Here is a 25,522-nt window from a genome sequence, read left to right as displayed (position 1 = left end):
CTCTAATTCAGATTCAATGGAAAAATCAAAACCTTTACAGATAAGCAAAAGATAAGAGAATTGAGCACCACCAGACCAACTTTGCAGCAAATGCTAAATCAACTTCTTTAAGTGCAAAAGGAAAGGCCACTACTGGCAACAAGAAAATTATGAATGGAAAAGCTTACTGGTAAAGACAAACATAAAATAAAGGCAGGAAATCATCTGCAAACAAATATGATATCAAAACCAGCAATTGTGGAAAAGGAGGAGTGCAAATGGATATTGGGAATGCATTTGAAATTGAGACCAGCAGCTTAAACAATCTTGGATATACGTAGAGTGCTATATCAAAACCTCATGGTAACTGCAAACCAAAAATCTACAATAGATACACACACAAAAAAGAAAAAGGAATTCAAAAATAGCACTAAAGTTAGTCATCAAATCACAAGAGAAGAGAACAAAAGAAGAAGGGAAGAAAAAAGACCTACAAAAACAAATCCAAAACAATTAACAAAATGGGAGTAAGAGCATACGTATTGATAATTACCTTAAACGTAAACAATCAAATGTTGCAACCAAAGACATAGACTGGCTGAATGGATACAAAAACAATGCTTGTATATAGACTGTCTATAAGGGACCCACTTTAGATCTAGGGACACATACAGGCTGAAAATTAGGGGATGGAAAAAGGTATTCCATGCAAATGGAAATCAAAAGAAAGCTAGAGTAGCAATACTCATATCAGAAAAAATAGACTTTAAAATAAAGTGTGTTACAAGAGATAAGGAAGGACACTACATAATGATCAAGGGGTCAATCCAAGAAGAAGGTATAACAGTTGTTAATATGAGTGAACCCAACACTGGAACACCTAAAGCAACTGGAGAAAAAAAGAACAAACAAAACCCAAAGTTATCATAAAGATCAGAGCAGAAATGAATGAAATAGAATGAAGACAACAGTAAAAAATATCAATGAAACTAAAAGCTGGCTCTTTGAAAAGATAAACAAAATTGATAAGTCGTTAGCCAGACCCATCAAGGAAAAAAGGGAGGGGGCTCAAATCAATAACGTTAGAAATGAAAAAGGAGAAGTTACAGTGGATACCACAGAAATACAAAGGATCGTAAGATACTACTACAAGCAACTATACACCAATAAAATGGATAACCTGGAAGAAATGGACACATTTTTCGAAAGGTACAATCTCCCAATACTGAATCAGGAAGAAATGGAAAATATGATCAGACCAATCACAAGTAGTGGAATTGAAACTGTGATTAAAAAACTCCCAAGAAACAAAAGTCCAGGACCAGATAGCTTCACAGGCAGATTCTATCAAACATATAGAGAAGCGTTAACACTTATCCTTCTGAAACTCTTATAAAAAATTTCAGAAGAAAGAATACTCCCAAACTCATTCTGAGACCATCATCATGTTGATACCAAAACCAAAGATGCCACAAAAAAAGAAAATTATAAGCCAGTATCACCGATGAACATATATGCAGAAATCCTCAAAAAAATACTAATGATAGGAATCCAACAGTACATCAAAATGTTCATACACCATGATCAGGTGGGATTTATCCCAGGGATGCAAGGAATTTTCAATATCCTCTAATAAATCATTATGATACACAACATCAACAAATTGAAGAATAAAAACCATATGATCATCACAATAGATACAGAAAAAGCTTTTGACAAAATTCAGCATCCATTTATGATAAAAAAATATTTAGAACATGGTCATGGAGGGAATATACCTCAACATAATAATGGCCATGTATGACAAAACCTACACGTAACATCATATTCAATGGTGAAAAGCTGAAAGCATTTCCTCTAAGATTAGGAACAAGATAAGGAAGTCTACTCATGCCACTTTCATTCAACATAGTTTTGGAAGTCCTAGCCACAACAGTCAGAGAAGAAAAAGAAATAAAAGGGATCCAGGATGGAAAAGAAGTAATTAAAACTGTCACTGTTTGCAAATGACATGATGCTATATATAGAAAATCCTAAAGATGCTACCAGAAAACTACTAGAGCTCATCAATGAATTCAGTAAAGTTATAGGATACAAGATGAATACACTGAAATCTGTTGCATTTCTATATACTTTCAACAAAAGATCAGAAAGAGAAATTTTTTAAAAATCTCATTTATCATTACATCAAAAAGAATAAAATTCCTAGGAATAAATCTAACTAAGGAGGCAAAATAACTGTACTTTGAAAACTATAAGACACTGATGAAAGAAATCAAAGATGATACAAACAGATGGAAAGATATACCATGTTTTCAGATTGGAAGAATGAATATTGTCAAATGACTATACTACCCAAGGCAATATACAGATTCAGTGCAATCACTATCAAATTACCAATAGTGTTTTTCACAAAACTAGAACAAAATTTTAAAATTTGTATGGGGATACAAAAGACCATAAATAGCCAAAGCAATACTGAGAAAGAGAAATGGAGCTGGAGGAATCAGGCTCCCTGACTTCAGACTATACTACAGAACTACAGTCCTCAAAACAGTAAGGTCCTGGCACAAAAACAGGAATATAGATCAATTGAATAGGATAGAAAGAATAACCCACACACCTGTGGTCAATTACAACAAAGGAGACAGGACTATACAATGGAGGAAAGACAGTCTGTTCGATAAATGGTGCTTGGAAAATTGGACAGCTACATGTAAAAAAATGAAATTAGAACATTCTTTAATCCCATACACAAAATTAACTCCAAAAAGTAAAGACCTAAATGTAAGACTGGATACTATAAAACTCTCGGAAGAAAACATAGGCTTTTTGACATAAATCGTGGCAATATCTTTTCCTAGCCATCTCCTAGAGTAATGGAAATAGAAATAAACAAATGGGACCTAATTAAACTCAAAACCTTTAGTACAGCAAAGGAAACCATAAACAAAATAAAAAGGCAGCCAACAGAATGGGAGAAAATATTTGCAAAAGATGTAACTACAAGGGATTAGCCTTCAAAATTTACAAACAGCTCATACAGCTCAATATCAAAAAAACAAACAACCCAGTAAAAAAACAGGCAAAATACCTGAATAGACATTCCTCCAAAGAAGACATACAGATGGCCAAGAGGCATATGAAAAGATGCTCAATATCACTAATTATTGGAGAAATGCAAATTAAAATTAAATGAGAGCCCTACCCAACATCAGTCCCTCCCATCAGGAAGCATGCTCAAGCCTCCTAGATAGCTTCCTCCACAAGAGGGTATACAGCAGTATCAAGCAGTATCAGCAGTATTTCATCTTGTGGAACTGAAAACCACAGCCACAGAAAGATAGAGAAAATGAAAAAGCAGAGGACGTTGTACCAGATGAAGGGACAGGATAAAACCCCAGAAAAATAACTAAATGAAGAGGAGATAGGCACCCTTACAGAAAAAGAATTCAGAATAATGATGGTGAAGATGATCCAGGACTTTGAAAAAAGATTGGATGCAAAGATTGAAAAGTTTACCAAAGACCTAGAAGAATTAAAGAGCAAACAAACAGAGATATGCAACACAATAATGGAAATGAAAAATACACTAGAAGGAACCAATAGCAGATTAACTGAGGCAGAAGGGCGAATAAGTGACCTGGAAGACAGAATGGTGATAATCACTGATGTGGAAAAGAATAAAGAAAAAAGAATGAAAAGAACTGAAGACAGCCTAAGAGACCTCTGGGACAATGTCAAACGCACCAACATTTGCATTATAGGGGTCCCAGAAGGAGAAGAGAGAGAGAAAGGACCCGAGAAAATATTGGAAGAGATTATAGTTGAAAACTTCCCTAACATGGGAAAGGAAATAGCTACCCAAGTGCAGGAAGCGCTGAGAGTCCCAAGCAGGAGAAACCCAAGGAGAACATGCCAAGACATAGTCAAATGGACAAAAATTAAAGACAGAGAAATGTTATTAAAAGCAGCAAGGGAAAAACAACAAATAACATACAAGGGAACTCCCATCAGGTTAACAGCTGATTTCTCAGCAGAAACTCTGCAAGCCAGAAGGGAGTGGCACGATATATTTAAAGTGATGAAAGGGAAGAACCTACAACCAAGAATACTCTACCCAGCAAGGATCTCATTCACATTCAAAGGAGAAATCAAAAGCTTTACAGACAAGCAACAGCTAAGAGAATTCAGCACCACCAAACCAGCCCTACAACAAATGCTAAAAGAACTTCTCTAAGCAGGAAACAGAAGAGAAGAAAAGGACCTACAAAAACAAAAACAAAACAGTTAAGAAAATGGTAATGGGAACATACATATCGATAATTACCTTGAATGTAAATGGACTAAATGCCCCAACCAAAAGACGCAGACTTGCTGAATGGATACAAAAACAAGACCCATATATATGCTGTCTCCAAGAGACCCACTTCAGACCTAGGGACACATACAGACGGAAAGTGAGGGGATGGAAAAAGATATTTCATACAAATGGAAATCAAAAGAAAGCTGGAGTAGCAATACTCATATCAGATAAAATAGACTTTAAAATAAAAAATGTTACAAGAGACAAGAAAGGACATTACATAAATATCAAGGATCCATCCAAGAAGAGGCAATAACAATTATAAATATATATGCACCCAATGTAGGAACACCTCAATACATAAGGCAAATGCTAACAACTATGAAAGAGGAAATGCAAGGCAGAAATAGAGACACAGATGTAGAGAACAAACATATGGACACCAAGTGGGGAAAGCAGGGAGGGTTGGGGGGGAATGAATTGGGAGATTGGGATACCAAATTGTACACTCTAAATGTATGCTGTTTTTTGTCTGTTAACTGTATCTCAATAAAAGTTCTTAAAATAAAAAATAAAAATAAAATACTATAGGAAAGAGGTGCATGAGATAGATGAAGGGCAAAAATACTGTTAATTATTGGAGCTAGATGGTAGGTTCATGAGGGCTCTTTACAATGTTCTCTCCACTTTCATAAATATTTGAAAAGTTCAAAGTTTTTTTAATGAAAATTATATGTTAATGCTGGAGAAAAGATGTAATCTTACAAAAAAAAATTAAATGAGACTTGGAGACTGTCATACAGAGTGAAGTGAGTCAGAAAGAGAAAAACAAATACCATATATTAACACATATATTCGGACTATAGAAAAATGGTGCAAATCAACCAGTTTGCAAGGCGGAAATAGAGACACAGATGTAGAGAACAAACATATGGACACCAGGTGGGGAAAGTGGGGAGGGCTGGGGGGGAATGAATTGGGAGATTGGGATACCAAATTGTATGCTCTAAATATATGCAGTTTATTGTATGTTAACTGTATCTCAATAAAGGTTCTAAAAAAAAAATTAAATGAGATATTTCCTCACACCAGTCTGAATGGCCATCATCAAAAAATCTACAAACAAAAAATGCTGGAGAGGTTGTGGAGAAAAGGGAACTCTCCTACATTGTTGGTGGGAATGTAAATTGGTACAATCACTATGGAAAGTAGTATCATGGCTCCTTAGGAAACTAAGAATAGAGCTACCATATGATCCAACATTCCCACTCCTGGAAATATATCTGGATAAAAACACAGTTTGAAAGAATACATGCCCCCCAGTGTTTAGCACAGTGCTGTTTTACAGTAGCCAAGACTTGGAAACAACCTAAATGTCCATCAACAGATGAATGAATAAATAAGATGTGGCACATATGTACAGTGGAGTATTACACAGCCATTAAAAGAATGAAATAATGCCATTTGCAACAACATGGATGGACCTGGAGATTATCATACTGAGTGAAGTAAGTCAGACAAAATCAAATGTCATATGATATAGCTTATATGCAGAATCAAAAAAAATGATACACATGAACTTATTTACAAAACAGAAACAGAATCACAGATTTAGAGAATGAACTTATGTTACCAGGGGGAATGGAGGTGGGAGGGATAGATTGGAAATTTGGGATTGACATGTACACACTACTGTATTTAAAATACATAACCAACAAGGACCTACTATATAGCACAGGAAATTCTGCTCAATATTCTGTAATAATCTAAATGGGAAAAGAATTTGAAAAAGAATAGACACATATACATGTGTAATTGATCACCTGGTCAGGCGTACACCTGAAACTGTACCCCTGAAACTAACACAACATTGTTAATCAACTATGCTCCAGTATAAAATAGAAATTAAAAAAAGTTTCCCGTGTCACCATAAATGACAAGAAAAACATAAATACAAAATTCACTATATCAGATCTGTCAGACTTTCTTATGCTGCACATGAACAGTTACTCAGAAGTAGTATTCTGTAAGTTTTTATTTAAAAACTCAGCTTTATTACATATATGTGACTTTTATTTAAAAAGGCTTATTTTGATGGAAATACTATGTGACTTGGACAAAGTGGGAAAGGGATTATGCCCTAATTATGTAATATGAGATGGACTTATAATAATGAAATGAAATGAGAATAAGAGAAAAAATAGGACATAAAACAAAAACATATCTGAGTAATGAGAAAGTTTTTAGTTTAAACAAGATAGATAGCATAAGAAAGAGGCAGGAGATTTGGAGTAGGAAGAAGAAGGAAAAGATCTGTCAACTCACTGGTAAACAAAATGTGGAAATAGAAGGAGAGAAGACTCAGCAGCGCTACAGAGTAAATTAGCATTTTACTTTTAAAAGGCACTTTGTAGAATTACTAACTACTTTTATCTGTATTCCTTCATAACCAGTGCATCAAGAAGTTCTTTTTATTTTAATACCAAAGGTATTCTAAACATGTCCAGTACTCTCTATTTCAGTTAAAACCTTCCTAATTTTTAAATCACTGTCATCTCTCCTTTGAACCACCAATACAGCTATGTATGATCCCTCCACTACCTTTGTATCTATGATGCATTCACTACACAGCTGTCAGAGAGTGATGTTTTAAAAACATAGATCAAATCACATCACTTCTCTGTTGGAAATTCTCCAATGACTTACTCCTTGCATGTAGAATAAAAAATGATATTCTAAAAAGGAAATAATCCTTATAGAACCTGTTCTGTTTCTTTCTCTTTGAACTAACTTTGGATCACTCTCCCCATCTCCCACTCTGATCCAGCAATCCTAGCTAGCCTCTTTTTGTCTTTGAAACATATATAGCCCATTCCAACTTAGGGTCCTTTCTGGCAGAATTCTATAGGAATAAATGTCTCATTATTATTAAGATGTCAAATTAAATATAACCTTTCCAGATGTTTTCTGACACCTCAATACGGTTCTCATTCTATCACTCAAATCATTTCTACATAGTGCTTTTCATATGATACTATTCTCTTTGTTTGTTCATTTGTTTACTATCTTTGTGCTGATCCTTGGCCTGATTGCTCTCAAATCCATTCCCAGACCTTTCCTGCTCTGCTGTCTTTTATGGGGGGAGTTAGGGAATGAGCCTTGCAGGTTCATTTTCCTAGGCATCTTGCTGACTTTAGCCATTCACAGATATTAACAGATAACTGAAAGATGTAAAGCAGGGAGAATCCAGGGCTTATCTCCTTCTCTGTCTCAGCTTTGGGTGGCTCTAGCTCCTGAAGATGGCAGGACTGTCATTTTTTTAACCAAGTAAATCCATTCCCTGGATTTCCAGTTACACTAATCTCTGAGTATTATGCTATATTTTTAAGTGTCTAAGCTCTTTCATTGCCTAATTCTAACCAATATCTTGTGTTAAATTTCCTCCCTTTGAAAGGCCTATTGTGATTTTTGCTTTCCATTTAAACCCTCACTTGGTAGAGTATGCTATAATGTAAACTCCATGAGAATAGGACCTGTTCTGTCTTGTTTACCTATTTATGCCCATGCTTATAATGTGTGGTTTAAAAAGAAGACATTTTTGGCATGGTCCCAAAGAATAAGATAGTTACTTCTGATATAATAAGTTCAACCTATTCAATAGTATACACAGCAAACTTATCAATGCATATTTTAGAATTATACAGATTTCATATAAAATATGAGACATATTTTTTTCAGTGAGCCTAAATATCCATCTTCTACATTTCTATCCCCAAAGTTTTTAAAATTAAAATGAAAGAAGAGGGAAGATGATAAAATTGAACTACCTCTATAAAGATTAAAAGAGTCATTCAATTTAATAGACATTTACTAAATGCCTACTGTGTGCTAGGTATTGAGCCAGTTGCTACAAAGATGAAAAGGGAGTTTTCGACTGTATAGAAAAAACAAATAAAATTTTATAATGCACTGTGACAAGGACAATTAGAGAAACATATCTAACCTAAAGAGAAATAGGTGATTTACTCTTTGGAGGTTATAGGAAGGAGGACCAGAAAAGCTGCCCAAAGAAGGGAACATCTTCGCTGTGTCATGAATAAACAAGTTTTCCAGATAGACAAGAAGAGTAAGCAAAAATTACAGAATGATAGTAGAGCATATGCATAGGCACAGAGCTCTAAAACATACAGCATATTCAGGGATAGTTTGGGAAAAAGGCAAATTGATATATCCTAAGGTAACTTCTAAACTCCTTTATATAAGCTATTGAAAGTAAGGAAATACCCAATTTTACAAAAAAATCTGCATTTTCCCCAAGTAACAAGAAGTCCAAAAGAAGTACTTTCTGGCATGTATTTGGCTAGTCAGTAATATCAATGAGGATCAAACCTCTTTCTACCTTTCTAAGTCTTTTTTCTTCATCGTTTTTAGTGTATTAGTTTTGAGTATTTTGCTGATTGTCTCATGATGGCAAGATGGCTGCTATTCCTCTTGCTCCAGATATCAATCCCCTTTTTAAAGAAGGAAGAAGGACTAATGGCAAAGAGTTTTCTCTTTTTGAGTCAATGCATTTTTGTTGAGGAAGAAAAGTCTTAGCCAGCCATTTCATTGGCCAGAAATGGGTGTCATACACACCTTTGAAACAATCAATACCTTAGCGAAACGAGGTCAGCATAACTGGTTTAAAATAACATGAGACTTCCAAGGGGCTGGCATGGAAATCAAGAATATTTACCTATATCCTGAATAAGTTACAGTTCTGTTTCAGGGGTAAGGAATAATTGTTGAAAGGGAACAGATAGAGTCTGCCAGATATAGACAGCATAAAAAGCCTTTTATGATATAATCTCATTTTTTTCCTCTAATCTTTTATATCACAAGTCCTTTATCCCTCATTCATCCCACTCCCACTTCAAACTTCCACTTGCACACACGTACATGTACACACAGACCAAATAGACTAGCTATAGTTGTTGCTAGTTCCCAAACTGTTGTGGTTCCCAAAATCTATCATGCCTGTAACTCTTGGGAATTTTGTATTGTGCATTTCTTACCTAGAATGGCTTCCTTATTCTTTATTTGACTATATCTGCTCAACTTCCAGTATTAAGCTCAGGTTTCAACCCCCAAACAACCTTTATTATGTGCCTACCCTTCTTCTTTCATAACAATATCCACTCTTAAGATATGGTACTACATTTTATTTTTCCTATTTGTGTCCCCTATATGTCGATGAACTCTTTGAGAGGAGAGTCTCATATCTTCTTTCAATAGTGTATCCACTGCATCCCCTTTTTGTAGTACATAGCAGATACCAAAGATTGCAGTAACCATAGTCAGCAAGCTTTCTGTTTTATTGGACCTGCATAGTATTTAAAGGAAAATATAAATTTAAAATAAAAATGGCTTTAATCAAGCAGATGCTCACCTATTCATGATTAAGCTTTTAGCCTTGATTATAAGACATTTGAGGTTGTAACTCCTATATAAGCACTCAATAAATGTGTGTTGAATAAATTATTAAGGAATAAATGTTTGCAAGTATAGAAGTTTCTGTCTTGGATGACTAAATAAATATTGGTAGAATGTACTAAGATTGGAAATATAGGAAGAGGAATGCATCTCAAGGAAAATATGAGTTCAATTTGTAACACTTTGAATTTGTGATCTTTCTTTGAGACACTTAGACACTCAGGTGGTTACAGAAAGAGATCAAGACTTGAGATACAGACTTGTAAGATGGATGTTGAATCCATCTGAATTAGATACAGCAGGTGCCCTGCCAGTTTTCCTTCCACACTCAACATCCCCATGCCTGCTCATCCAAAGTTTTCCAGCACAAGCACCTGTAACTCCCTTGGGAGCCCACTGGATAGGCTAGCATCTCTGGAGATAATGGAGAGTGACTAATAATGGGTATGGAGCTTTTCAGGGGGAGAAAAAATATTCTGCGATTAGATAGTGGTCATATTGTATAACTCCGTGAATATACTAAAGCCCAGTCAATTAGATAGTTTAAAAAACTGGAAAAAATTATTTACAAGTGAGGGGGTGAATAAATGGTTGTCTGGAAGGATGGTTTGTTATATGTTTGTGGGAGGGGGACAGGTACGTTGCCAAAATGGAGATGGGTACGCAGATTGTGGAAGATAAGGTGAAAGAGGAGGAAGCAGTCAGACTGACAATGAGTGACCCTTATTTTCTCTCCCAAAGATCTGACACTTTATCCAGAAAACAATTTGTAGCCTCTATAGAGCTTTTCATATGACACATAATAATAGCTGTTGTTTCTAAAATATATTTATACTGGGTACTTGCTTTATTGCTAGATCCATCTGATCCATACTCCCAGCTAACCACTAAGTTGTTCATTCTCAAATCTTTTCCTTTATTGGAATCATCTAAAAATTTCAGTATAAGAATTCAGTTTTGTATCTTTTGGATTGTGGTTTTCTCTGGGTATATGCCCAGTAGTGGGGTTGCTGGGTCATATGGTAGTTCTATTTTTAGTTTTTTAAGGAACCTCCAAACTGTTTTCCATAGTGGCTGTACCAATTTACATTCTCACCAACAGTGCAGGAGGGTTCCGTTTTCTCCACACCCCTCCAGCATTTATTGTTTCTAGATTTTTTGATGATAGCCATTTTGATGGAAGCAACCTAAATGTTCATCGACAGATGAATGGATAAAGAAGATGTGGTACATATGTACAATGGAATATTACTCAGCCATAAAAATGAATGAAACTGAGTTATTTATAGTGAGGTGGATGGAGGTAGAGTCTGCCATACAGAGTGAAGTAAGCCAGAAGGAGAAAAACAAATACTGTATGCTAACACATATATATGGAATCTAGGAAAATGGTTCTGATGAACCTAATGGCAGGGCAGGAATAGAGATGCAGACAATAGAGAATAGACTTGAGGACACCAGGGGTGGGGGGTGCAGAGAGGGGAAGCTGGGATGTAGTGAGTGAGTAGCACTGACATATACACACTACCAAATGTAAAATAGCTAGTGTAGTGGGAAGCTGCTACAGAGCACAGGGAGAGCAGCTTAATGCTTTATGAAGACCTAAAGGGGTGGGATAGGGAGGGTGGGAGGGAGGCTTAAGAGGGAGGAGATATGGGGATATATGTATACATGCGGTTGATTCATTTTGTTGTACAGCAGAAACTAACACAATACTGTAAAGCAATTATACTCCAATAAAGATTTTTTAAAAATTCAGTTTTGGGGTCTTCATCTTCAACATATGAGGTGTGGGTCAATATGTCTGAATACATAACTTGATCTTCCCACTCCCATCCTCAGGATTACAACATTGATGGCCCCAGATACACTTTGAAAAACACTGGTTTACAAAAAGGAACAGATCTATAATATGGAGTATAATGTTTTAGCTCAAGAATTCCCCAGTTGTTTTGCATCACAGTGTCCTTAGTATCTTAGATATTTATTTCATGGCTCCACAGGTCCAAAGAAATGCCTAGCACTTAATTTATTGTTTTATGAATTTATGTTCTAACAACTTACTGCTGTTGTGTACATCACAACTTCTCAAACATTAGAATCAGATTGGATATCATCACTCTTATTTCCTGATTCTCAGGGAAATGCTGTGGCACTTGCTTTTTATCAGGGCGCTGTTCAAAATCCAGTTTCACAAAGATATGATGTCATTGAAAGAATTACAGTGGTCTAATGTTGAAGCTGTCAACTATTTCAAGCTAGTAATTTGCACAATGCATGGTAAATGAATGTGCTTCCTTCAAAAATTTGAAGTATACTACAGTCACCCATGTATTCACTGCAGCAGCATGATGTGCTCAACACAGTTTGGGAACTGCAATTTTAGCCAGTAAAGAATGGCAGGAAAAAAATCTTACACTAAAAATGGGTGCTTGCACTTTTATCTTAGGTTTTGGTAAGACCCATTTTATGAAACAGCTATTTCTCTGTCCATTGTCAAGAGTTCAGACAAATAATATGGTATTTGTGACCACACTACAAAACATCAACAAAACTTTCCAGGCTGCACATCTAAACTAGCATGCTTTATCCTAGTGTTTTCTTTCACTTCATGCATTCAGCAACTATCTCCTTTGTACTTACGTAGCAGACACTGGGCTAGACTCCAGATGTAGGAGATGAAAGGATGAGTAAGACATCCTTCCCTCTAAGAGTTTAGTCTTCAGCCTGTATCACTGTGGTTCATAAAAGATCTCAGGCATTCTGCCTAGCCCTTTAGTGCACTCTGAAATCCTATCTGCTGTCTGCATTGTCTTTTAGATTTCTCTTAGTCCATACTTTTTACTGCAAAGGCAAAACCATTTTTAACCCCTTACACTCTTGGAACTCATTAACTCTGATATACTGGAAGCGAATTTTCCCATGACAAAATTTGGAATTCTTTCAAAATCTAAGATAATTTGATTTTATCACACTAAGTTTAACTTCTCAAATACAAGTAATAACTCTAATGTAGCAGTTTACTTACTCCTTTCAACTTGTATAAAAACCAATATATAGAACTCTTCTCTGATGTGTGATTCAGGGAATCAGAGTGTGACACACTCTGTATTCCTCTAGTTTTGTGCATTCTGGTCTCCAACTAGTTGATGGAGATAGTGAAGAGATGGTAGATACAGAACCATGTCTTCTCTAACAATCATGGTAAGCTGTATTATAATAACCCAGCAGAGCTGCAATGAAAACTTGAACTATTCATTGTATGTCAAACCCCCATAGAATACTTGGGACTTTTCTTTTAAAGTTAAGGGAATCCATAGCCCAAATCTGAATTATGGAGATATTCTTTATCATCATACAGATATTGATAATATTGAAATATTGATTATATTTTATATAACTATTTGTGTTTTATTATAGTATGTATTCTTATAGTCTTTCTGAATTTTATAGTTGAGGAAAAACTTCAGAGGTGGTTTGGTAGTTTCCATGTTACTCTCTGCTCCCCAGAGACTTCAGATAGCTGATACTGAGCCTTGCCCAACATTTATTAAAACACTATTTCTTGCTTTTAGTTTTAGTTTTTGTTTTTACTAGAAAACTATTTTTACTGAAAGTTACTTTAATTGTGGTAATATAATTTCATGACATACTTATTAGAGGAACTTCCTTATAGCATAGTCATTATGTTAAATGAGAATGATTTAAAAGTTAAACATACCTAACTTCCAAGTTAAACACTCTCTATTGATTAGAGAGGCACAACATGATGAAGTATTTGAGGTATATTTGTTTTGGCAGATTTACTTTAATAAAAAGGAGACTGATTCATGGAATGTTATAGCTAGAATACACCTAGAGATAATCTAATCCACTTGAAAATCTATTTGAAGATTTCCTCAGTGGTCTATAATGCTGATAAACTAAATGTGAAAAATTGAGTTCATTTTATATTATAGCCTTAATATGGCAGTAGCAACTTAATATACCAAATTTGCATTACTGACATATTGTCATCATCTCCAAATAGTATTTAAGATATAAATGTTAAATGTGGGTAGTCAATGTTCAATTTAAGTTGTTCTAACAGTCTGTAAAACATTGAGAAGTTCACAATGAGGCAGTTGCTTTGTGTGTTGGCCTTTGTACTTTAAATACTACCCACAAAGTACTGTGTGGGTTACTCTTGCATATTTTTATAGTGAGAGAATAAATGACATGGGTGACTGATATAGGAATAGAGCAAATGGGATTTTATATGGGAAAATTCTTTATAAATGAAAATGCCCTGTTGAAATATTAATTCTTAATGTTCCTTTAAAAATTTTATTTTAAGATCAAAAAGATACTTGATCACCTTGGATAATTTATAGCATTGTATATCACAAGATTCAGTTCATCTTTGACTCTGGAATATTTCCTTACTCTGAGGTGGATTTGATTTTATGTATTTAAACTTATACTTTAATTGGTTTATTCATCTATGACAGCTATTCTTAAACATAGGGTTACAGATATTTAGGGGCTTTTTTTTTTTTACAATCAATTGTTTACCTATATTGAAATATTAAAGTTTGATAACAACCTAAGCTTTGAAAAATTAATGTGCCAGGAATATGATGTTAACCTTGCCTTACTTTATGACTATGCCTATGCAAGGCATATTTTATGAACATGTTCACATGTGAACTTCAAAACAGCATGTGGTAGAAACCATTAGGAAGCTTATCAGTCTAAACATGTAGCATTAAAAATTTCAGACCTTAGTTTTCTCATTAATTTTATTTTACATTTTGATTTTCAAGGATTATTTAAGTGGATTCTAATTCCTAATCTCATCAACTACTCTCATTTCTATGGATATAACAAAAATGATGCCAAACATATTACAGCTTTTCAATTAATGCTATTTGAAAATGTTATTATTCTAAAATAATTTTAATTCCTTATCACATATAAACATTTTTATCACTGGTCAAGCGGTTTTCTTTGGGTTTTGTTTATTTTTAAATAAAATTTATTTTACCACATGTGTGTATATTGTGATTTTGCTCAATATTATGTTACTTCTGAACCTTTTTTATTACCAGCCTTCAAAAGCAGTATTTATTAATTTACTCCTAATTTTCCATCAAAAAATATTATCCTACTATGTGCCTTTCTCTTTATAACACAGTTATGAATCTAATGATACTTCACTTACAATGTAAAAGAACTATGCTTATCCAGGATTTAACATCTATAAAAAAGTCATGATAAATAAGACACAAAATTTGATCTAGTTAATGTTGAATATAAGATGTGAAAAATTAAAAAAGCACACAGTGGCAAGGGTTTATCTCACAGACCCCAGAAAAAGAAAAACACATCAAGATAAAAATAAAATCTTTAGTTGTCATTTTTTCATAATTGTACTGAATTTTAACTTCTTGAAATCTTGTCAGGTATAATAGCAAGGATTTTTGAGGATTATGAAGAGTTAACCACAGTTAATTCTGGAAGTTAAAGAAAAGGGCTCCATGATAATAATCATTATTTTTTTTTCCGAAGGTATAGAATTATAACTCTTTTTAATGACTGTGTTTTTAGCTTCCTTAGCCATTTAACTAATGAGGAGCTGTTGTCATATAAAAATCCACATTAATGTGCTTGCCTAGTGCTCTTGTTTCTTTCTAAGCAACTCATTTTGGAGGGATTGTTTCTTTTTCCAGAATATTTCCCCTTTTGGAATTTCTTCATTTCTCAACCAATTGCCTTGCTTCATAGTAGTGTGTAAATATATGAAGTAAAATCATATCAAGAAGGATTTACTCCTAGTGGTAAAATTTAAGCTGAAGAGAAATGAGGTATTGGAGAAGTGAGGGCGGGTAGCAACATCACCTTCCAGGTGTGCTTTAAATTGTACATTAAAGACCAAGGTTGGGGAGATTAATAGGTAGTAGTTGGTTTCAATATTGATTGAGGTAGTGAATGACTTTTAACATTGCATAAGCCAAAGTGTCCAGGAATAATAACCAAATTGATCACTTCTTAACATTAGTGCAAAGAAGAAAGTAGATCTGGAGACTATAATATGATGGTGTGTGAATGCTGAATTGGAGTTTCTAGCATTTGGCACAGACTTGGTTCTGCTGATACTATCTTTGGGAAGGAAGAACCTTAATTTTTTAAGGACAATGAAGTGAGCCATACATATAAAGTGACCATATTGTTCTTTCATTCTCTTTTGAAGAAAAGTTTTGGTATGAGTTGAAACTCCTTAAAAATATTTTAGAAATTTAACAATATAATTCAGAATCAGAAACAACATATTTTGAAAATAAGATAATTTATCATTCTCTTAGAATAAATTATATGGATATGTAATTTCTACAACTTCCTAATAGGTTGGTTAGTACCATTACTTTTGTTTCCAGTTTAAGGTGGCAGGTTGACTGTTCAAGAGAGAGAAAGACTAATTAATGATACAAGTAATGAGAAAGAGAGACATACTGAATCCAAAACCAGGTGGAGAAATAACCCTTTGATGAGGATAGACAACTGCTCTGTTTTTACAGGAAGAAAGGAAGAGAAAGTAAATATGAATAAAAGAACTGGAATTCTAGAATTAGATTAAAAACATGTTAACAGTATGGGGTTTAAACTAATTTTTACTTTATCTTTTGCTAATCTGTGTTTTCAAATTTTTTAACAATAATCATAAATTACTTGTGTAATTTAAAAAAAATTATATTGTAAAAATTTCCTACTCCAAATCTCATTTTGATAAAAAGAATCTCAGATTTTCTGAAGTGCAATTATTTTTGAAATTATCATTTTAAATACATTTAGAGAGTCATCTGATATTCAGAGATATTAAACTGGTATTTTTGAGGTCATTCTAATGATAGTTATTTTTGCATGTTTAGTATTTTGATTTTTTTTCTCTGTAGAAATGGTTTGCAGGTGCTTTTAATTTTTAGATCATCCTTCATACTTGGATAATTTCTACTTGTACAGTGGTAATTTTGAAGAAAAGTATGCATCTACATTACTGATAAATTTCTGCATCTGTTAGGAAATTCTCTGGACCTTTAAATCAATCAAAAAACAATAACTGAAAAAAAAAAACTTAAATACAAATTCACTCTTTAGGTAATGCTCTCAAGATTCCTTGTTCCTTATGTCTTAAATCCTCTTCTCTGACCCAGACATTACCATTTGTCCTTCCATATCTCTGTATTTGTTCATATTTTATTTATCTTTATGAAATCATATTAGCTGTTGGGTTAAAATAGGAAAACATTATATATATATTTTGAAAACTTTCATATCTACTTTCACTGACAACTTTGAGGTTATAATGTGTTTTTGCAATAATAAGTATAATTTTTAAAAAAGATGACAGCCTTTACACATGGGCCAGCATAATCATGGTGAAGATCAACAATTGTTTTCCAAACTATGCTATTGTATGGCAGATGCTTGATGATTTGATACTTTCAATTTTAAAATGTGCTCAATGACTATACTACCCAAAGCAATCTACAGATTCCATGCAATCCCTATCAAATTACCAATGGCATTTTTCACAGAATTAGAACAAAAAAAAAATTTTACAATTTGTATGGAAACACAAAAGACCCTGAATAGTCAAAGCAATCTTGAGAAAGAAAAACGGAGCTGGAGTACTCAGGCTCCATGACTTCAGACTATACTACAAAGCTACAATAATCAAGATAGTGTGATACTGGCATAAAAACAGAAATATGGATCAATGGAACAGGATAGAAAGCCCAGAGATAAACCCATGTACCTGTGGTCAACTAATCTAGGACAAAGGAGGCAAGAATATACAATGGGGAAGAGACAGCCTCTTCAATAAGTGGTGCTGGGAAAACTGGACAACTACATGTAAAAGAATGAAATTAGAACACTACCTAACACCATACACACACAAAAGCTGGAAATGGATTAAAGACCTAAATGTCTTTAAAGGCCAGACACTATAAAACTCTTAGAGGAAAACATAGGCAGAACACTCTTTGATATAAATTGCAGCAAATTCTTTTTTGACCCACTTCCTAGAGTAATGAAAATAAAAATAAACAAATGGGACTAAACTTAAAAGCTTTTGCACAGCAAAGGAAACCATAAACAAGACAAGAAGATAACCCTCAGACTGAGAGAAAACATTTGCAAATGAAGCAACTGACCAGGTATTAATCTCCAAAATATACAAACAGCTCATAGAGCTCAATATCAAAAAATCAAACAGCCCAATCAAAAAATGGGTGGAAGACCTAAATAGGCATTTCTCCAAAGAAGACAGGCACATGAAAAGATTCTCAATATCACTAATTATTAGAGAAATGAAAATCAAAACTACAATGAGGTATCACCTCACATGGGTCAAAATGGCTATTATCAAAAAATCTACAAACAAGAAATGCTGATGAGGGTGTGGAGAAAAGGGAACCGTCTTGCACTGTTGGTGGGAATGTAAATTGATACAGCCACTATGGACAACAGTATGGAGGTTCCTTAAAAAATAAAAATAGAACTACCGTATGACCCAGCAATCCCACTCCTGGACATATACCCAGAGAAAACCATAATTCCAAAAGATACATACACCCCAATGCTCATTGCAGCACTATTGACAATAGCCAGGACATGGAAGCAACCTAAATGTCCATCAACAGATGAATGGATAAAGAAGAAGTGATACATATATACAATGGAATATTAGCCGTAAGAAGGAACAAAATTGTGCCATTTGAAGAGACCGAGATGTCATACAGAGTGAAGTAAGTCAGAAAGAGAAAAACAAATATAGTATATTAACATATGTATGTGGAATCTAGATAAATAGTACAGATGAACCTGTTTGCAAAGCAGAAATAGAGACAGATGTAGAGAACAAACATATGGACCCTGAGGGGGGATAGGGAGGGGGGGATGAATTGGGAGATTGAGATTGACATATATAAACTACTATATATAAAATAGATAACTAATGAGAACCTACTGTATAGCACAGGGGACTGTATTCAATGCTCTGTGGTGACCTAAATGGGAAGGAAATCCAAAAAGGAGGGGATATGTGTATATGTGTTACTTATTCAATTTGCTGTACAGTAGAAACTAACACAGCATTGTAAAGCAACTATATTCCAATAAAAAAATTTAAATGTGTTCAATCATTTATTTTGAAATGTTCTATCAGATTGAGTCATCTACTAAACTGGACAGTTTTATTCAACTAGGCAGGACAGATGTCTCTTCAGTAGTGACAAAGAAATAACAGTGGGTAGAGCTTGTATTCTTTTATTGTCCCTTCAGTAATTACTGTACAGTTTCCTAGAAATACATATTTTTAATGAAACAGTTTAAGTTTAAATGAAGACATGATGTGTTTGTTAAAGATACCCATTTTCTGGATATTATTGACCTTGGAATCTGCTGAAGAGACTGCTTATCTTATTGATTTCTGCTTTCTCTGTGTTGTTTTGAGCTGTTATAATTTTGGTCTAGAATATTTTAGAGTGGGTGGCTGTGATCTTGGATGGAGGTGCTTGCAGATGCCCAAAAAAGAGTCTTTCCTTCAATAGTGGGAAAGAAAGTAATGATTTTCACAACTATTTCTATGACTGAGAGAAATAATTGAGTGCCCTATATGTGTTTGTCACTGTATACTTTATAAAGAATATTTCATTTCATAATCATGACAGAGGAAGAAGCTTAGGCTTAGAGATTGTTATTTTCGCAAAGCCATAAAGCTGGAAAAGGGAAGAGTTAGGATTTAAAAGATCTGACTCTGCAGTTTAAACTGTTAACAACAACTCTAAACTTTCTCCAATGTATTAATTGGAGAAAAAATTGTTGGGATTGTTAATCTTTGTAGGGGCAGGGTAAGGTAGAAACTTCAGAGACCATCACTGCCAGACTTTGGTCTTTGGTATAGGTGTAGTAGCAAAGCACTTGGGTGTTTATTGTTACAAATTGTCTGTCTTTATAGTTTTATATAATCAAAAGAAACAAGCTCAAACACTTGTTATTTAAACAGATGCAGTTTATTGCTTTAGGTAAGAAGAGCTTGGTTAAACTAGAATACTATGATTATTTGTGACAAATACAGTGCCCTTGTTGGAATAATTAGTTCATTAAGTTCTGTGGGCCAGACTTCTGTGGGCCAGAGCTTATACTGATCTCTCGTTCTTAATGTTTTATCATTGTTAGTTTCTAACCACTACTCCCCTAGTACAGATCACTCTGTACTATGATATGATCATCTCCCTGAAAGCTATGATTACTGCAACTGCTTGTTACTGAACTCCCTACTTCTTCCTTTTCCTTCTTAAAGTTTATTTTTAGCCAGAAAATGATATGATCACTTTAAAACATGAAATAACATAATGTCATTTCTTTGGTTCACAGTCCTATATGAACTGCCCAATTCTCTCAAAGTAAAAATTAAAATTCTTACTATGGTGTGCAAATTTGTAAATGTTCTGCCCTCAATCTCTTACTTCTTCCTTAACTTAATTTCTTACCGCTGTCCTCTTCATTTGTGTGCTCTAATCACATTACTTTCTTTTTTGTCCTTGGAACACAACAAATGTGTCAGGTGTAGAAGTTGAGTACACATGGATTACAAGCAATTTAAATAGCCTTGAGAGAGTATCTTACCCAAGAATAGTTTTTGTCCAATTCCAGGGATATGGTAGCTCTGGACTTGGTCATTTAAGACAATAAATCTGCATTAAAATTTGTATGAAAGATGCACATTTCACTTTATTATATGTACAATAAGAGCATGTACTCACTCTCTCAAAAATATGTATTTAACAATTTACTGTATGCTAGGATATATTTGACAGTTTGGAAAAACAAAATAGATAAGTGTGTGAAGTTTTTCTGGTGAAATGAGAGACACAATAAGTAGACATGCATCAGATAGTGTATCAGAAATAACATGGAAGAAGATTATGGATTAGGATTAGCTGTTTTATAGAGAATAGTCAAGGAGGGCCTTATGGAGAAGGTGAATGAAAACCAGAAGTGAGAATATGACAGATATGGACTCCTGGAGGAATAATTTTCCAAACTGATATAAGAACAAATGTAAAGATCCCAAGGCAAGTTTATGTTTAATAATTTCAAGCCAGAGCAAGGAAGCCAGTGTGGCTAAAGAGAGAAAGTGGTAAGAAATGAGTTAATGAAATTTAGCATGGGCAGATCGTATAGACCATTTGTAAGGTCATTGTCTTTACTCAGAGTGAAATGGGGCAGTATTAGAAGATTTGACACAAAAGAAAAGCAAAATGTAAGCTATCTTCTAAGAAGATTGCCATGTACACTATTGAAAATGGATTGCAGAGGGTCAAGAACAGGAACAGCAAACCTACAACATAGCAAACACCACTACTGGCATTAACATAAATGAGAAATTATAGTGTCTCAGATCACCATAGGGGTGAGAAAGCTAGGTTCTTGATTTTGAAAGTATTGCTAACGGGAGCTGCTCAATGGGGTGAATGTGAAAAGTAAGGGAAAAAGATAAGTCAAGAATGTCTCTGAGATTTTTGGCCTTCAACTAGGATAGTGTTTCCATTTACTGAGATCATGAAGTAAGAAAGGGCAGAGAATTGACCATTAGGTAAACTTGGAAGGCTGCTCAGCCTATAGCATAGTCTATTACTTGGTTAATAGGGTGTTTAATTCATGATAATTCACTGATCTCTGCATCTTGTTTTGTACACTTTTTTTAAAGAACTTTTACTGAGATATAATTGGCATACATAAACTGCATATATTTAAAGTGTACAATTTGATATTATTTGTCTTATTAGTACTGTATGTATGGGAATCAATTCCAATCCCCCAGTTCATCCCACCCCAAACCCCCAGCACCCCCGCTTTCTCCCCTTGGTGTCCATATGTTTGTTCTCTACATCTGTGTTTCTATTTCTGCCTTACAAACCACGTGATCTGTACTGTTTTTCTAGATTCCACATATATGCGTTAATATACAATATTTGTTTTTCTCTTTCTGACTTACTTCACTCTGTATGACAGTCTCTAGGTCAATCCATGTCTCTACAAATGTCCCAATTTTGTTCCTTTTTATGGCTGAGTAATATTCCATTGTATATATGTACTACATCTTTATCGATTTATCTGTTGATGGACATTTAGGTTGCTTCCATGACCTGACTGTTGTAAATAGGACTGCACTGAGCATTGGGGTGCATGTATCTTTTGGAATTCTGGTTTTTTTCTGGGTATAAGCCCAGTAGTGGGATTGCTGGATCATATGGTAATTTCATTTTTAGTTTTTAAAGGAACCTCCATACTGTTGTCCATAGTGGCTATATCAATTTACATTCCTACCAACAGTGCAAGAGGGTTCCCTTTTCTCCATACCCTCTCCAGCATTTATTGTTTGTAGATTTTCTGGTGATGCCCATTTTAGCTGGTGTGAGCTGATACCTCATTGTACTTTTGATTTGTATTTCTCTAATAATTAGTGATGTTGAGCAACTTTTCATGTGCCTGTTGGTCATCTGTATGTCTTCTTTGGAGAAATGCCTATTTAGGTCTTCTGCCTATTTTTTTATTGGGTTGTTTGTTTTTTTGATATTGAGTTGGATGAACTGTTTATATATTTTGAAGATTAATCCTTTGTTGGTTAGTTTGCAAATATTTCCCCCCATTCTGAGGATTATCTTCTCATCTTGTTTATGGTTTCCTTTGCTTTGCAAAAGCTTTTAAGTTTCAAGGGTCCCACTTGTTTTTTTTGGTTTTTATTTCCATTACTCTAGGTCAAAAAAGATCTTGCTGTGATTTATGTCAAAGAAAGTTCTTCCTATGTTTTCCTCTAAGAGTTTTATAGTGTCTGGCCTTACATTTAGGTCTTTAATCCATTTTGAGTTTATTTTTCTGTATGGTTTTAGGGAGTGGTTTTAATTTCATTCTTTTACATGTAGCTGTCCAGTTTTCCCAGCACCACTTATTGAAGAGGCTGTCTTTTCTCCATTGTATATCCTTGTCTCCTTTGTCGTAGATTGGTTGGCCGCAGTTCATCTCTGGGCTTTCTATCTGTTCCCTTGCTCTCTATTTATGTTTATGTGCCAGTACCATATTGTCTTGATTACTGTATCTTTGTAGTATAGTCTGAGGTCAGAGAGTCTGATTTATCCAGCTGTGTTTTTTTCCCTCAAGATTGCTTTGACTATTCAGGGTCTTTTGTGTCTCCATACAAATTTTAGATTGTACACTTTTCTGAATGTGTTTTATATTTAAAATAAAACCACTTTTTAAAAAGATTGAATGAGAGGGGAAAAAATAGCTCCAGAGGAGAGTAGATTCTAACACCTAGAGTTTTTACCTATACTAAAACTTTCTTTTCTTTGCCATGCTGCCTCTCAGTTCAGTTCTTTTGTCATCTTTAGCCTAAACCAGAAGTTGGTTAGATTTTTCTATAAAAGTTTAGATAGTAAACCATTGTATACTTTGTAGGCCAAAGAGTCTCCATTGCAACTACTCAGCTCTGACACTGTAGCATGAAAATAGCCATAAACAATATGTCAATGAAAGAATGTGACTGTGTCCCAATAAAACTTTTTTATGGACATTAAAATCTGAATTTAATAAATTTTTACATTTCATTGAATATTATTCTTTTCATGATATTTGTTTCAAATGTTTAAAAGTGTAAAGACCATTTTTAGCCCCTAGACTATATAAAAAACAGGCGGTAGACCAGATTTAGCCTACAGGATGGACATAGTTGCCAACCCTTGACCTAAACTACTTGAGTTGTTGTTTTACTGGCCTCCCTTTCTCTAATTAATCTTCCTTTTAAACTATCCTCCACAGTGTTCCAGAGATATCTTTTAGCAACACAAATGTGATTATGCAATCCCCCTGCATGACAAGCTCAGGAAGCTGAACAGGACCTGTTCAGGCACTGGCTGGGTGAGAGGGTGCAGGTAATGTTCTCTAGGCAGAGGGGCCAGCAAGACCAGTGCAGACAGAAAACAGCTTGGCATGCACAAAAACTGTCAGCTGCTAGAAGTGCTGATGACATGTGGCATTGCAGTAGAGATGAGGTGGAGAAGTTGGCAGGGACATACTGCTAAAAGGCTTTTTATGCCACCTTAAGAAAATAGGATTTGGGGGACTTCTCTTGTGCAGCAGTGATTAAGAATTTGCCTGCCAATGCAGGGGAGATGGGTTTGATTCCTGGTCCAGGAGAATCCCACATGCCTCGGAGCAACTAAGCCCATGCGCCACAACTACTGAACCTGTTCTCTAGAGCTGACAAGCCACAACTACTGAGCCCGAGTGCCACAACTACTGAAGCCCATGTGCCTAGAGTCCACGCTCCACAGCAAGAGAAGCCACTGCAATGAGAAGCCTGTGCACTGCAATGAATAGTAGCTCCCATTTGCCACAACTAGAGAAAGCCTGCACCCAGCAATGAAGACCCAACTCAGCCATTAAAAAGAAATTTATCAAAAAAAAAAAAAAAATAGGATTTTTAATTTTTTTTTTTTTTTTTTTTTTACTGGAGAGTTGCTATTTAAGGATTTTAGGGGAAAAAATGCATGGTCAGTTTTTTTATTTGAGAAAAAAGATCCATTACCCTTAGCAATTAGGATTTTAAAAAGTGATCATTTTAGTAACTTCTCTTTCATTGGAAAGGGAAGCAAAATCCAAATTGCAAGAAATTAAATAAGAAATGGTGAGTGAATTTTATATGAAAAATGATCAGTACAATTTTGCAGCCCTAAGTGTGTGTGTGTGTATATATGTGTGGATGGGCAAATACATGTCCAAGTAAATACATATATAAATACCTGCTAGAGAAGTACTATAATTTGGTATGAACACAAGCACTGGGATTCAAGTCAGGAAGTCCACTTTTTACTTCACATTTACCACCTACTTAAGGTGGGAAATTTAGTCAATTATTTAACCTTGGCTTCTACAACTAATAAGATAATTAAACTTGATGAGAGCTTTCTACAATTCTTACCTATCTGCATGTTATTGATTTATAGTAGATTCATGTTTGTGATTTTTATTATATATTTGTACAAGTCATATTTTCATATTTTGGTTTCCAGAAAGAATGATGTTTTTTATCACTATGGAACTTTTTTGACCTATTGGATATTACCAGTAGAACCAGAGCGTAATCATTTTATTAAAGTCTTCTAACACTGTGTTTTAATCCTTTGCTCAATTTTAGTCTTGGATCAACTGTGCAGTTCTCTTGTGATGAAGATTATGTCCTACAGGGTGCTAAGAGCATCACCTGTCAACGGATAGCTGAAGTCTTTGCTGCTTGGAGTGATCACAGGCCTGTATGTAAAGGTAAAGAAAAGTCACTAATATAAAAAGGCTCTCTTAACACATTTTAATAGTTTGAACTTCATTCCACTGAGTATAAATTTCAATTGAATCTTTGAGTTGTCATGCAGGAAACATTTAGTTCATGTATTTAAGTATATTTATTGAAAATCTGTAGTATGCAACCCTTGTGTCAGATTCCCAAGGAGTTCCCAATGTAATAATCATATAGCAACAAACTGGAACATTAAAATATGTAATACAAGGCAATGGTAACTTTGTTGGCCTTTTTTTTTAAATCATGAATTACCTTCTATAGGCATTGACGTGAATATGGATTTTTTATACTATAATTGCACCTCCACTGGTATGATTTGCCATTTGAATTGTTTATGTGTCCAATTGTAGTAATGTTGGCGGCAG

General features: G+C 34.6%; 1 protein-coding gene across 2 annotated transcripts in view; it reads left to right on the top strand.

Annotated features, from left to right (window-relative positions):
• CSMD3 (CUB and Sushi multiple domains 3) overlaps positions 1-25,522 on the top strand; it is a 1,219,369-nt gene that overhangs the window by 529,193 nt on the left and 664,654 nt on the right. For both annotated transcript variants that reach the window (XM_057736100.1, XM_057736099.1), the window contains one exon: positions 24,999-25,123. In XM_057736100.1, the coding sequence (XP_057592083.1) occupies positions 24,999-25,123 (125 nt within the window). The remainder of the gene's footprint in view (positions 1-24,998; positions 25,124-25,522) is intronic.

The sequence above is a fragment of the Hippopotamus amphibius genome, chromosome 5 (assembly GCF_030028045.1).
Source record: "Hippopotamus amphibius kiboko isolate mHipAmp2 chromosome 5, mHipAmp2.hap2, whole genome shotgun sequence".
NCBI lineage: Eukaryota > Metazoa > Chordata > Mammalia > Artiodactyla > Hippopotamidae > Hippopotamus > Hippopotamus amphibius.
Note: the sequence above shows the minus strand (reverse complement) of the source record. Positions and strands in the feature narration are given on the sequence as shown.